This window comes from Poromitra crassiceps (assembly GCF_964638095.1).
Source record: "Poromitra crassiceps genome assembly, chromosome: 6".
Taxonomy (NCBI): Eukaryota; Metazoa; Chordata; class Actinopteri; order Beryciformes; family Melamphaidae; genus Poromitra; species Poromitra crassiceps.
Genome location: NC_139627.1, coordinates 19,095,901 through 19,109,220, shown reverse-complemented (window position 1 = coordinate 19,109,220; position 13,320 = coordinate 19,095,901). Strand labels below are relative to the sequence as shown.

The 13,320-nt window shown below is 45.3% G+C and overlaps 1 protein-coding gene across 1 annotated transcript in view; it reads left to right on the top strand.

The window, feature by feature from the left end:
* Positions 1-6,563: 6,563 nt before the first annotated feature.
* Positions 6,564-13,320, top strand: part of LOC310779021 (rho GTPase-activating protein 20-like) — a 59,926-nt gene continuing 53,169 nt past the window's right edge. The window contains exons 1-2 of the mRNA XM_083639514.1: positions 6,564-6,675; positions 11,871-11,956. Of these exons, the coding sequence (XP_083495640.1) occupies positions 6,580-6,675; positions 11,871-11,956 (182 nt within the window). The 5' untranslated portion in view covers positions 6,564-6,579. The remainder of the gene's footprint in view (positions 6,676-11,870; positions 11,957-13,320) is intronic.

Here is a 13,320-nt window from a genome sequence, read left to right as displayed (position 1 = left end):
TTTCCTAACTTATCTGAGGAGGGATGTGTTCCTCCATGGCAGAAAGCACACCGACAGGCAGCTTTTGTTGTCACAACCAAGCGGCCCTCTTCCAATGACAGAGTGGAACTGTTTTTTGGGGGGGGGAGAGCAGAGCAGCAGCAGTTGTGGTCGGCCGGTGGCGTTTCCAACCACATTTCTGACACACCCTCCACTCTCTCTGTCTCGCTTTTTTGTGTGTGCTTTGAAGACATCAGGACAGCAGGAAACACATCAGGACAGCAGGACATCAGGAGGACAGACATCAGGACAGCAGGAAACACATCAGGACATCAGGACAGCAGGACAGCAGGAAATACATCAGGACATCAGGAGGACAGACATCAGGAGGACAGACATCAGGACAGCAGGAAACACATCAGGACATCAGGACAGACATCAGGACAGCAGGAAACACATCAGGACAGCAGGACATCAGGAGGACAGACATCAGGAGGACAGACATCAGGAGGACAGACATCAGGACAGCAGGAAACACATCAGGACATCAGGACATCAGGACAGCAGGACATCAGGACAGCAGGACATCAGGAGGACAGACATCAGGACAGCAGGAAACACATCAGGACATCAGGACAGCAGGACATCAGGACAGCAGGACATCAGGAGGACAGACATCAGGACAGCAGGAAACACATCAGGACATCAGGACAGACATCAGGACAGCAGGAAACACATCAGGACATCAGGACAGACATCAGGACAGCAGGAAACACATCAGGACAGCAGGACAGACATTAGGACAGCAGGAAACACATCAGGACATCAGGACAGCAGGAAACACATCAGGACATCAGGACAGACATCAGGAAAGCAGGAAACACATCAGGACATCAGGACATCAGGACAGCAGGACATCAGGACAGCAGGACATCAGGAGGACAGACATCAGGACAGCAGGAAACACATCAGGACATCAGGACATCAGGAGGACAGACATCAGGACAGCAGGAAACACATCAGGACATCAGGACAGCAGGAAACACATCAGGACATCAGGACAGACATCAGGACAGCAGGAAACACATCAGGACATCAGGACAGACATCAGGACATCAGGAAACACATCAGGACATCAGGACAGACATCAGGACAGCAGGAAACACATCAGGACATCAGGACAGACATCAGGACAGCAGGAAACACATCAGGACAGCAGGACAGACATTAGGACAGCAGGAAACACATCAGGACATCAGGACAGCAGGAAACACATCAGGACATCAGGACAGCAGGACAGACATCAGGACAGCAGGACAGACATCAGGACAGCAGGACAGACATCAGGACAGCAGGAAACACATCAGGACATCAGGACAGCAGGAAACACATCAGGACATCAGGACAGCAGGAAACACATCAGGACATCAGGACAGCAGGACAGACATCAGGACAGCAGGACAGACATCAGGACAGCAGGAAACACATCAGGACATCAGGACAGCAGGAAACACATCAGGACATCAGGACAGCAGGAAACACATCAGGACATCAGGACAGCAGGAAACACATCAGGACATCAGGACAGCAGGAAACACATCAGGACAGCAGGAAACACAGAGGTGGAAAGAGTACTGACAAAACCTATTCAAGTACAAGTATTGTCACATTAGTGAAAATGAACTCAAGTACAAGCAACATTCCTGGAAAATACAAAATAAAGAGTCAACAAGCACAAATTCACAATAGCTGCGACCAGATATGCGATTCTTTTGATTTTTGTGGACCAGCAAACCAACAGAGTGACTATAGAGGTGCTGGCCCTGCTGGCTGCAGCTAAGAAGCAGCCTGTTTAAAAGTACTCAAGTAAAAATGTGCATCACTTTAAAACAGGAGGAGTCGTTTCACCCGTGTAGAAAGTAGTTTGAGTTTATAGGAACAAATGTGACTTAGCTGCATCGGCCCTCACTGAAAGGATGATTTACTCGCAGAGTGAAGGAATGTCGTCTCTTTTTTTGAAGCCCTTCCTCCAGACAAAAGCCAATAGTATTCCCCAGCTTGTGACATGATCAAAGGGGACGGGCAACAGCTATCTATGGCCTTATCATCGTTTGCATGCCACTTTTCACGGGGCAGATAAGCTGGAACAATCGTCACATACCTTTGTCTTTGTATGGAGGAGACACCTACACAGAGCAGCATTGGAAAAATAATCGTGTCTGTCAAGTGGGCACTTTTTTGAAAATTGGAAAATGTTTGTAGTATTACGAAAACACTGACAGATATTTACCGTGATGAAGCGGTCATGAAACCTGCCATGGTTAGTTTGTTTTGGCCTGTCTCTCAGCAGAATATCTCAAATACAGTACTTGTGAACTGATTTCAATTAAATCCCTTCCATTAATCAGTCTTGGCCCACAGGTTGGTTTCAATCTGGGATTTCCACCATTATTGTTTTAGCCCTGACTACTGTATGAAACTAACAAAGACTTTATTTCAAATCCTAAATCTGTGTTTTCAGGGTCAAGAAACCAAAATCAATCAATTTAACTTACAATCTAATAATATGAATGATGTGTGGGTGCATAACAGCAAGTTGGAACATTTCTGCCCAGTTGCCCCCTTGTTTTTGAAAGTAAACACGCAGCCAGTTGGTCAGTTGTCCTACAGTGAGGTACACTGTAGCTGTAGCTTAGGTTAATGTGTCGTGCGTCATGCCTGTGGAGAAAAAGACATACTTTGGAAATACTTTTGAAAAGTCGTGTTATTCTTGGCACATGGGAAGCATTCCTCCACCTGCAAACCGCTTTCTGCAGAACACTCAGCTTCTATATGGCACGCTCTCTCTCTCTCTCTCTCTCTCTCTCTCTCTCTCTCTCTCTCTCTTTCTCTTTCTCTTTCTCTCTCTCTCTCTCTCTCACACACACACACACACACACACACACACACACACACACACACACACACACACACACACACACACACACACACACACACACACACACACACACACACACACACACACACACACACACACACACACACACACACACTGCAAACTGTACAGTCAAACCTAGGCATGTTGATAGAAACAGGAGCTGCGTCAAGCCAGATATATCCAAGACCAGAAGTTACATGACTTGCCTTCAAAATAAAAGCGTGACATTTGGCATTGATTAAAAATTGTATGTATGTATTATTATTATTATTATTATTATTATTATTATTATTATTATTATTATTATTATTATTATTATTATTATTACTACTACTACTACTACTACTACTACTAATAATAATAATAATAAAAAAAATTATTGACACGCCAAAAACCTACCATCCGCTACAAAAGAAATTATATTAATGTTTGTTTATTAACTGGCCCCTGGGCTCCTGTCATTTTGCTAAAGTGGCCCCCGGGCAAAGCAAGTTGAGTATCCCTGGGCTATTAGATCAGACATGATGTGAAATTATAAGTGTAAAATAGATCCTAAAACAGCTTAAACCAGTAGCCTGCCCTACAATCAATTCTGTTATACCTGCCCTAAATCATCTCACCAGGGGTCCTTGAGGACATTCAGGGGGGCCCCCAGCAAATGGATGAATTGACTTAATTTTAAAATATTTTGATCATAGTTTCACTGATATCTCATTAACTACATTACATACACTTCTATACAAAATCATATCTGACGACTAAAAAAAATCTCAAATTTGTGTCAGAGAGACAAAATCGTATCAAATAGGGCCTATACGAGGGATCAGCCGAGCAGCATTTACCCTATGGAGCCCTAGTGGTGCGAGGCTTGTGTGTCTGACTCTAGCCAGCTAACTCTGTTTAGATTTTAAATACTGCGACAGTTCACACAACTTTAACACGACATGCATACTATATACATCAAACTCTTGAGCTACTTCTGCTCTCACTCAGAATGTCAAAATATAAGCAATGTCATGTATAGTTTTTGAGATATTAACGTTTGTTTGGCACAACTCATACTATTAACTGCCGCGGGGTTCCGCATTTCTGGGTGGCAAGTGACGTCACGCTGATTCGTTGTAGTGCAGCAGATAAGAATCGTTCACTTTGTGATGCAAGCATGACATTTTGCATAAACGCTCTCCAAGGGCCACTCTTTTGAAAAAGGGCGCTGGCCACTCAAAAATCCAAGATGTCCGCCCTTTTTCAAGATGGCTTCCACGTGTTGTACTAATGAGCATAAATACTGTAACATCCCCACACATCCCCCACCAGTTGAAAAAACTGGTGCTGAACTAAAGGAGACTCAAGGTAAAGAAAGGAATGTCTGCATCATATTGAATAACTAAGTAGCCTATTTAGTGTACAGTAGCTTACAGTTATAAAGTGTTCCCAAAAAAAGGTAGTAAGGCACTAGTGAGAAATATAGCAATGAGTGAACAGTGTGACCACATGCCCTGCTCTCCCCTACATAAAGCAATCTTATTTAACCATTCGACTTCCTGTGTAATGCCTTGTCTCTACTGTATACAAGGTGAGGTGACCATTAAGACAAGGTCAGACACAGTTTCTGGGTTGATTTGTCTTACTGCGGTGCTGTGGTTGTGTGCCAGGGTGAGACCTGCCAACTGAAACTATGATATGGAGACTCTTGAGACTGTGTGTGTGTGTGTCCATGTGCTATCTGTGTGCGCAGGCATGCCTGCGTGCAGGCAGTGTGTGTCATAATATCCTGAGGATGATGTAAAGCAGATAGAGGAAGGAGAAGAGGACCCAAAGTGTGACAACTCATTTAGCAAACATTCTCCTTTCTTTGTTACTTCTTCTCATCCACCCTTCCTCTTTTTAAATTCAACTCTTCTGCTTGAAACTCTCCTCCATCCGTTCATACTTGCCTTTGCTATCACCCTCTCCTTCCTACCTCCTCTCACCTTTTCTTTTGCACCACAGGTTTCAAAAATGTATTAAACATGGGTAATTTACAGCAGGGCGATGTGGGAAATTAGGACTTTAATCATGAGAGAGATAATGAGGAAAAGAGTGGAAGAGAGATACGAAGTATGGAAACAAGATGTGGGTTTTTATCCTCATCTAGACTTGGACAACTAAACTACAATTTTTGTGGGATTGATTTCTGATTAAGGCCGAGGGGCAATCATTTTACCACCTTAATCAAAGTGATACCGCACATTCAGGTAGGCTATGGGATACAACTAGGTTCGGGTAACCTACACCTAGCCCGATCATTCATTCAGTGTCATTAGTCCCGTGTGATCTGTAGGCTACACCTTCTGGGTAAGTATACATGAACGAGTCATGTATAGCCCCGCTTACCCTTGGCTCGGCTCTCCCGTGCTGGCACACCCTGTCAATTCAGGCTATTCAGTGCACTATCTAGCTACATCAACTTACTATTATTACTAGCTAATTGATTGGGGGCTGTTAGACAGCATTTGGGACACTAACCTAAGCTATACTATGACTATTCATCACAGTATTAGTAAAACTAGATCAGCTCACACTGAACCCCGTGCTGAGTTCCACAGTAGTGATGTCACCAGTGTGCCCTGCTGGTTGCGTGCTGACATTCACTCTATTAAACTAAGCTAAATTGTGCTCTGACAAGAAAACGAATAGCTCTATCGGAATCCACAACCCCAAAAACCTATGTATAGACCCAAAAACTGGGTTTCTATGTATTTTAGATCATGAGATATCATCACAGCTAGTTTTATGGCGGCCATCTTGCACGCCATCTTTGCTACAGCATTTCCCATAGTAGTTATCACAAAAATAACACTTATAATAAAGAAATGTGAGACCCATAAAACATTTTATGTTAAACACATGCTCATTTAGTAGACTACAACCATGGATGTATTAAAAGAACGGCTACAACACGTGGAAGCCATCTTGAAAAAGGGCGGCTATCTTGGATTTTTGAGTGGCCAGCGCCCTTTTTCAAAAGAGTGGACCTTGAAGATTATCTGTGCCAAATTTCATGCTTGCATCACAAAGTGAACGATCCTTCTGAAATATCCAATCATCTGCTGCACTATGCTATTGTGGACTAAATTAGGGGTAATTGAAAAAGGTTGAGAAGAGAACCACTGGCCTAAATACAATTGCAGGCTACTTGGCCGATGGAACTGATTCAACGATAAATCACGGTTGATGTTAGGGTATTTTCCTCATATTTTTCATTGTCATTTTCGCTGTGGTAGCTTTGAAGACCCCCAAAAAAGCTCGTTAGAACACAATGGGTTTTATTTTGAAAATCAAGAGCGGAAGTCGTGTGTTTTATTATTGCGGCGGTCTTGACGGCAGCAGAAGCAGATGAGGCGGGTACGTTGAGTCTGTGCGCTCAGACCAAACACAGGAGCCTACATAGCGGCTGAGAGAGAGCGAGGAGAGCCAGCTGGTCTGTGTGTGACAGACAGCCTCTCACACACAGTTTCTACTTTGACACTTTTATTTTTCCGCCACGATGGATACTCTTGTGCATGTGGTCTTCTTCTCTCTGGGCACGGTGGCAGGATAACTCTGGGGATATATCGATCTATCTGATGGGAGTATAAAGCCGTGGCTGTGGAACTATCTAGCGCAGCACAGCAGGCTTGATGGAAAGCATGTCCCCGCAGCAGCAGGGCACTATGGCAGGGGACAGGTCCGCCTCTCTGACGGCACACAGCAAGACGCCTCCAGACAACAAAAAGGTAGTCCTGTCTGTCTGTCTGTCTGTCTGTCTGTCTGCCTGTCTGCGCTGTTCCACTAATCAGAAGGTTGGTGGTTCGATCGCCGGCTCCTCCAGTCTGCATGTCGAAGTGTCCTTGGGCAAGACAATGAACCCCGAATTGCTCCCGATCGCTGTGCCAGCACCCTGCGTTGCCGTCTTCGGTGTGTGAAGGGGTGAATGTAGGCACATTGTAAAGCGCTTTGGATAAAAGCGCTATATAAATGCAGTCCATTTACCATTTACCCTGCCTGCCTGCCTGTCTGTCTGTCTGCCTGCCTGTCTGTCTGTCTGTCTGTCTGTCTGTCTGTCTGTCTGTCTGTCTATCTGCCTGTCTGTCTGTCTGCCTGCCTGTCTGTCTGTCTGTCTATCTGCCTGTCTGTCTGTCTGCCTGCCTGCCTGCCTGCCTGCCTGCCTGCCTGCCTTTGAATGATGATGGGCCTGGCTTTGGGACACGCGTGCTGCTGTGCGCTGAGAGCAGCCTGCCCTGAACTATAGTGCGCTACTATTGAAGGGAAAAAACACCCACTATAATACTCCTATAATATTTATATAGGGATATGTCTGTGGTCTGTTTTATTGTACTTAAATGCTAGGCCTATTTTATTTATTTGTTTACCATATGGTGCCACTATCATATCCTATAATTAGATTAGATTTCACTTTATTTATAATATCCAATGTATTCCTATAAGTACTGGTAGGCCTATGTGTTTTCCCAATAGTACTGTAGCCTATGTGTTTTGCCTCAATAATGCTCCTTTGCTGTAACTGTCGTTATTTCGTGTCTTGAATAGAAGGTTTCTCTGAGCCATGCGTGTCATCCTGCTCCGCGTCTGTCTGCCAGGCGAGCGAGCGCTGCTTTTTTTCCTTCTTTTTTTGGCAATTTAGACTTTTCAAATGACTGTCTTATTAGAAAGCATGTAGGCTACCATCCGAAAACTGCCTGGAAAATTCTCGAAAGCGCAGGAATACACTCACTCGTGCCATAAAGCATTGGTTTCGATTTCAGTGCTGTCAAAAGTAAAATAGCTAGACAGTTGATTTATATGCCTTTTTACGGCAGGGGCGGTTTGTTTGTTCACAAAAAAAACACAGAAAAAAACAAAACAAAACAAACAGTAGGCAGAGTAGGGTTGGTTTGTTTTGTTCTGCCTGAAACAAAACGTGAGAGTGAAGTCCAAGAAGAGGGAAGCAGATAAATGCGCTCTGATATTGGTGATGGTCTGAGACAGCAGGAGTCACCGACCACATGCCGACAAGCGATGCGTTCAGTCAGCCACAAACTCCCGCTCTGGTTCATCAGTTCCAGGAGCTCTTCCCTGACGATCTGTCAAAACAGAACAACAACAACACATAATAGCGAATTAAGTTTGGTTAGCCTAACTATTTCGCCTCTGATTGGCCTTTAAATGCAGTGGACATTAGCAGAAGTGTGTTATGTAGTTTTCTAAGAACACTGATAGGGCAGATGATGCTCAGATTAGTGTGAAACGAGCCAACATCAGTGAGGCGGTGAACTTCTGGGGAACAGCGCCCTCGTCCAGCTGGTGTTTTGAACGTGTAACGGCATTCTCCAACACAGAAGGACAAGGTGTGCACAGCACAGTCTGCCTGTCGCATTGTGCAATATAGTGATGTAATGGTGAAGTAACACCTCAACTGGGCGGTCGTCATAAAGCAACCAGTATATGAGTAAAACTCTGTTGTATTCTGAGAATAAGTGGTTTCCCCCCCTTAAAATATCACATAATGTACATCAGATTGATGCTATTTACAATAATTCTTATGATGAATTTATGTGATTTATGCATTGTCAGCCTGCAAGGTGGGTAAACTGACTTTAGGTGGCTTTACTTACCAACCACTACAGACCTGGCAAGCGGCTTGTCATTTCATCAGGTTTATTGACTGTTCATTTGAAGCTACTTGAAGCTTGAACAATTACTGCAGACCAACATGCATGTGATGTCGCTGTCGGCCATTTTGCTTTATACATAGGATAGATGAGATATAGGTCAAAGCATTTGTCTCATAATCTACAGATCTACATATTGCAGAATTCCTCCTTTCTCCTCCCTGCATATTGCAGTCGCTTTAGTTCCGTCCCCAAGAGGAATTGTGGGGGAAGTTTTGTCCTCTTAAAGTCGAGCTGAACCCAAGAATGACTTTTCTTTTCTTTTAGTTCAAATACCTGGGTATGCAGTGCACCTATTTAATAATGTATGCAAAACAAATCACAACAATCTAATTTCTTTAGTTTTTCACACTTTTTCACATCAAAAGTTCGTTTTTCAAGATTTCATTGATAACAATAATTTACAGTTTGCTGACGTCACCCACTACTATCAAATTTCTACCCCATTTCAACCAATCATATCACGACATGCAGCTGTCAATCAAATCTTCATTTCTGGATAATTTTCTCTTCCAAATGAAGTCGAAAATGGCGCCTAGTGCCTGTCATCTGGCAGAATTCCTATCCCATAAACTAACTACTAACTTGGCCAATTGTTAGAAACATGGATAAAAAACAAAAACTATAATCTCTAAGAATGCAAAGAAATGTAACTGGCTCGTTAAAACGCGCATTCCAGGGATATCGTATCGTTATAGCAGCGATAATGGCGCGCGCATCCGAGAGCTTGGTTGTCAGGGGTCGCACTTCGGAGATTCCAGGCCGATGTGCTGCACTCTCCGCTCGGCAACACGAAGGCAGCTGGCTGCCTGCGGGTCGCTGAGCTCCACTCAGCCACTCAGCCTCCGGTCAAAAGGCTCTTCCCGAGGGGAGCGCCACAACACACTGAATTGCACTCGATTTGGAGGCGGAACACGCCAGGATTGGCCAAAGCCCAATCCAGTCCCCAGAATTGTCAAATAAAATCATCGACATGATACTATGACCCGCCTCTCAACCTGTCATCTTAGACAAACTATGTTTTCAGTCTGAAACGGACTCATTATGCACGTGACGAACAGGTTCAGTTCGACTTTAAGGACCGGTCTGTTAACTAGCCGAGAGAAACTACTGGAGCTTTGCCTACTGATTTGTTCTAGTGTGCGATCCAAGAGTGACTCAGATCAATAGGGTCAATTCATGAACTTGTGGAACGGTCAGCACATGAACTGGATTGACCATAGACTGAAGATGTCCACATGTGTTCCTTTACTCTGGACTTTGTCTTTGGCTGTTTGTTTCCATCGGAGAGTTCATATTTCATCCTGAGCTGGCTTTGAAACTCAGCTAATCTCTTGAGATGATGGCTGCTCATTCACAAAGATGTTTATAATACTGCAGCTTAAAGGATAATAGCGGCGTGTTTGACGTCAGTAGCAGCGCTGAGCATAGTCGCATATCAACGTTTGTGCTCCTCCTCCATCCATCCCTGTCTTTCAGTATGAAAAACAAACGTCCACAGAGCCAAGTGTTCTGTTTTCTCCATATTTCACTGAGGCGAGTCGAGCGTTTTCATCTCAACCCTCAGGACACTTTGCAGTCTCATCCATGGCTTCATCCAGGAGCAGCAGTTTGTTTCAAGCAAGGTTCCACACTGTAAATGACCAAAGAAAAAACAAGTAAAATAAATGTGAAATCAAATACAGTTGCAAAATGATTGGCGGAAATGTACACTATGGACTATATATAACCCATGACACCCGGTGTTCTCCTTTAACCTATCTCCTATAACTTGCAGTTAGGGCTGCATGATGAATGGTATTTCCATCGCCATGGTGATATGAACATTTGCAATAAGCAAATCGCAAAGACTGCCTGAAATGAAATGAATAACAAAAATCTATTTATTTACGCGCCCAATCATTCACACTCGGCATGTGATCATTTTGTTTTGTGTTGTAAATCCAGCTTGAGTCAGTAACATGATGTGCTTGTGGGCATAGGCTCTTCAATGCGGGGTGTATGAATGTACTTTGTGATGTGGGGTGTATGACTGTACTTTGTGATGCACGGTGTATGACTGTAGTCACTGTACTTTGTGATGTGCGGTGTATGTAGTTTGTGATGTGGGGTGTATGACTGTACTTTGTGATGTGGGGTGTATGACTGTACTTTGTGATGTGGGGTGTATGACTGTACTCTGTGATGGGGGGTGTATGACTGTACTTTGTGATGTGGGGTGTATATACTTTGTGATGTGGGGTGTATGACTGTACTTTGCGATGTGGGGTGTATGACTGTACTTTGCGATGTGGGGTGTATGTACTTTGTGATGTGGGGTGTATGACTGACACTGTACTTTGTGATGCGGGGTGTATGACTGTACTTTGTGATGTGGGGTGTATGACTGTACTTTGTGATGTGGGGTGTATGACTGTGATGTGGGGTGTATGACTGTACTTTGTGATGTGGGGTGTATGACTGTACTTTGTGATGGGGGGTGTATGACTGTACTTTGTGATGTGGGGTGTATGACTGTACTCTGTGATGGGGGGTGTGTCAGTTTAAACCATGCATCAGAGGAATGTGTGGGGCATGGGACAACACCAGGCCATGAAGCAATGCCTTATTTGATTTCTGTCACTTTCCCCCCCCTTTCCACAGCCCCCACCCCCCACACCACAACACCCCCCCACCCGGCCTGAATGACTGTACTGTATGCTAACAGGCCAGGATGGAGTGGGGCAGTTTTTTATGGCTCACATGCTTTTGGTATGTCATAAATAGATGAGGTTTAAATGGAATACCTGCGGTGGCCGGCGGGATTCCGTTCATTCCGCAGTTAGGGCGTGACTCTATTTATCCTGTTACAGTGAGGAGATATGAATGATCATAAACAACATATTTCTCTCTCTCTCTTCCTCTCTCTCTCTCTCTCACACACACACACACACACACACACACACACACACACACACACACACACACACACACACACACACACACACACACACACACACACACACACACACACACACACACACAGGAGTTTTGTGTTGACACTTGACAGACGTCTGGTCTCTCTATCTCCCTTGAGGAGAGTTAACTGTCTGAGTTGAAGCCATTTTGCCTCCTTCGCCATAAGCGTTGCATGTAATTCGACTTGGGATGCCAAATGGTGCGACCCACACCCCTCCCTCCGTGTTAACCAGTCTCCTCTCTCTCTCTCGCTCTCTCTCTCTCCTCCCTCCCTCTCCCTCTCTCTCCCCTGCTCCATGTAGAAGATGAAGACCTTGGCCCAGAGACGACAGTCGGCTCCCTCGCTGGTCATCAGCAAAGCACTTACCAAATCCAGAAGCACGTCCAGGTATGATCACACACACACACACACACACACACACACACACACCGATGGTGGCTGGTGAAACACTCTGTGTGTGCGGCTGTAGCTCAGGAGGTAGAACGGGTCGTCCACTAATCGCTTTGGATAAAAGAGGTCGGTGGTTCGATTCCCGGCTCCTCCAGTCTGCATGTCGAAGTGTCCTTGGGCAAGACACTGAAGCCCAAATTGCTCCCGTTGGTGTGCCAGCACCCTGCGTGGTAGCCTGCCGCCATCGGTGTGTGAATGGGTGAATGTACCTACTGACTGTAAAGCGCTTTGGATAAAAGCACTATATAAATGCAGGCCATTTACCATTTAATAATAATAATAATAATTCATTTATTTTATATAGCGCTTTTCAGAACCCAAAGACGCTTATCAGTAAAACAGAAGACAAGCAACAGAAACAGGCAACAGGCAACAGATACAGGCAACAGGTAAAAATAACAGTGGCGGTTCAGGGCAAGGTTGTATGGAGAAGCAGAGGAGAGGAAGAGAACAGGAGGGAGGGGCAGGGGGAGGCGGAGGGTGGTGGTTAGGAGGAGGTGGTCAGGGGTAGGGGAGGTTGTAAGCTTGGGAGAACAGATAGGTTTTAAGTCGGGTTTTGAAAGTGGGGAGTGAGGGAGAGTCTCGGATGGTCTGGGGGAGGGAGTTCCAAAGTCGGGGTGCGGCACAGGAGAAAGCACGGTCACCAAAGGTTTTGAGTCTGGATGGGGGGATGATGAGGGTGGCAGTAGAAGAGGATCGGAGTGTACGGGAGGGGCGATGGGGGATGAGGAGGTCAGTCAGGTAGAGGGGGGGCTAGGCTGTGGAGGGCTTTGAAGGTGAGGAGGAGTAGTTTGAAGTCAATACGTTGCTTGACGTGGAGCCAGTGGAGAGAGTGGAGGACAGGGGTGATGTGATCGCGGGACCGGGTGTGAGTGAGCAGGCGGGCGGCTGAGTTTTGAACCATCTGGAGTCTATGGAGGGAACGGGAGGTGATGCCGGTGAGGAGGGAGTTGCAATAGTCGAGGCGGGAGGAGATGAAGGCATGGATGAGGGATTGAGCAGCAGGGGCGGAGAGGCAGTGTCTGACTTTGGCGATATTGCGGAGATGGAAATATGAGGTTTTGACAACAGAGCTGACGTGGGGATCGAAGGAGAGGGTGGGGTCTTACACACACACACACACTCACACACACACACACACACACACACACTCACACACACACACACACACACACACACACACACACACACACACACACACACACACACACACACACACACACACACACACACACACACACACACACACACACACACACACACGGAGCCTGGTTTCCTGGACCTATAGAGTGCTATTGTAG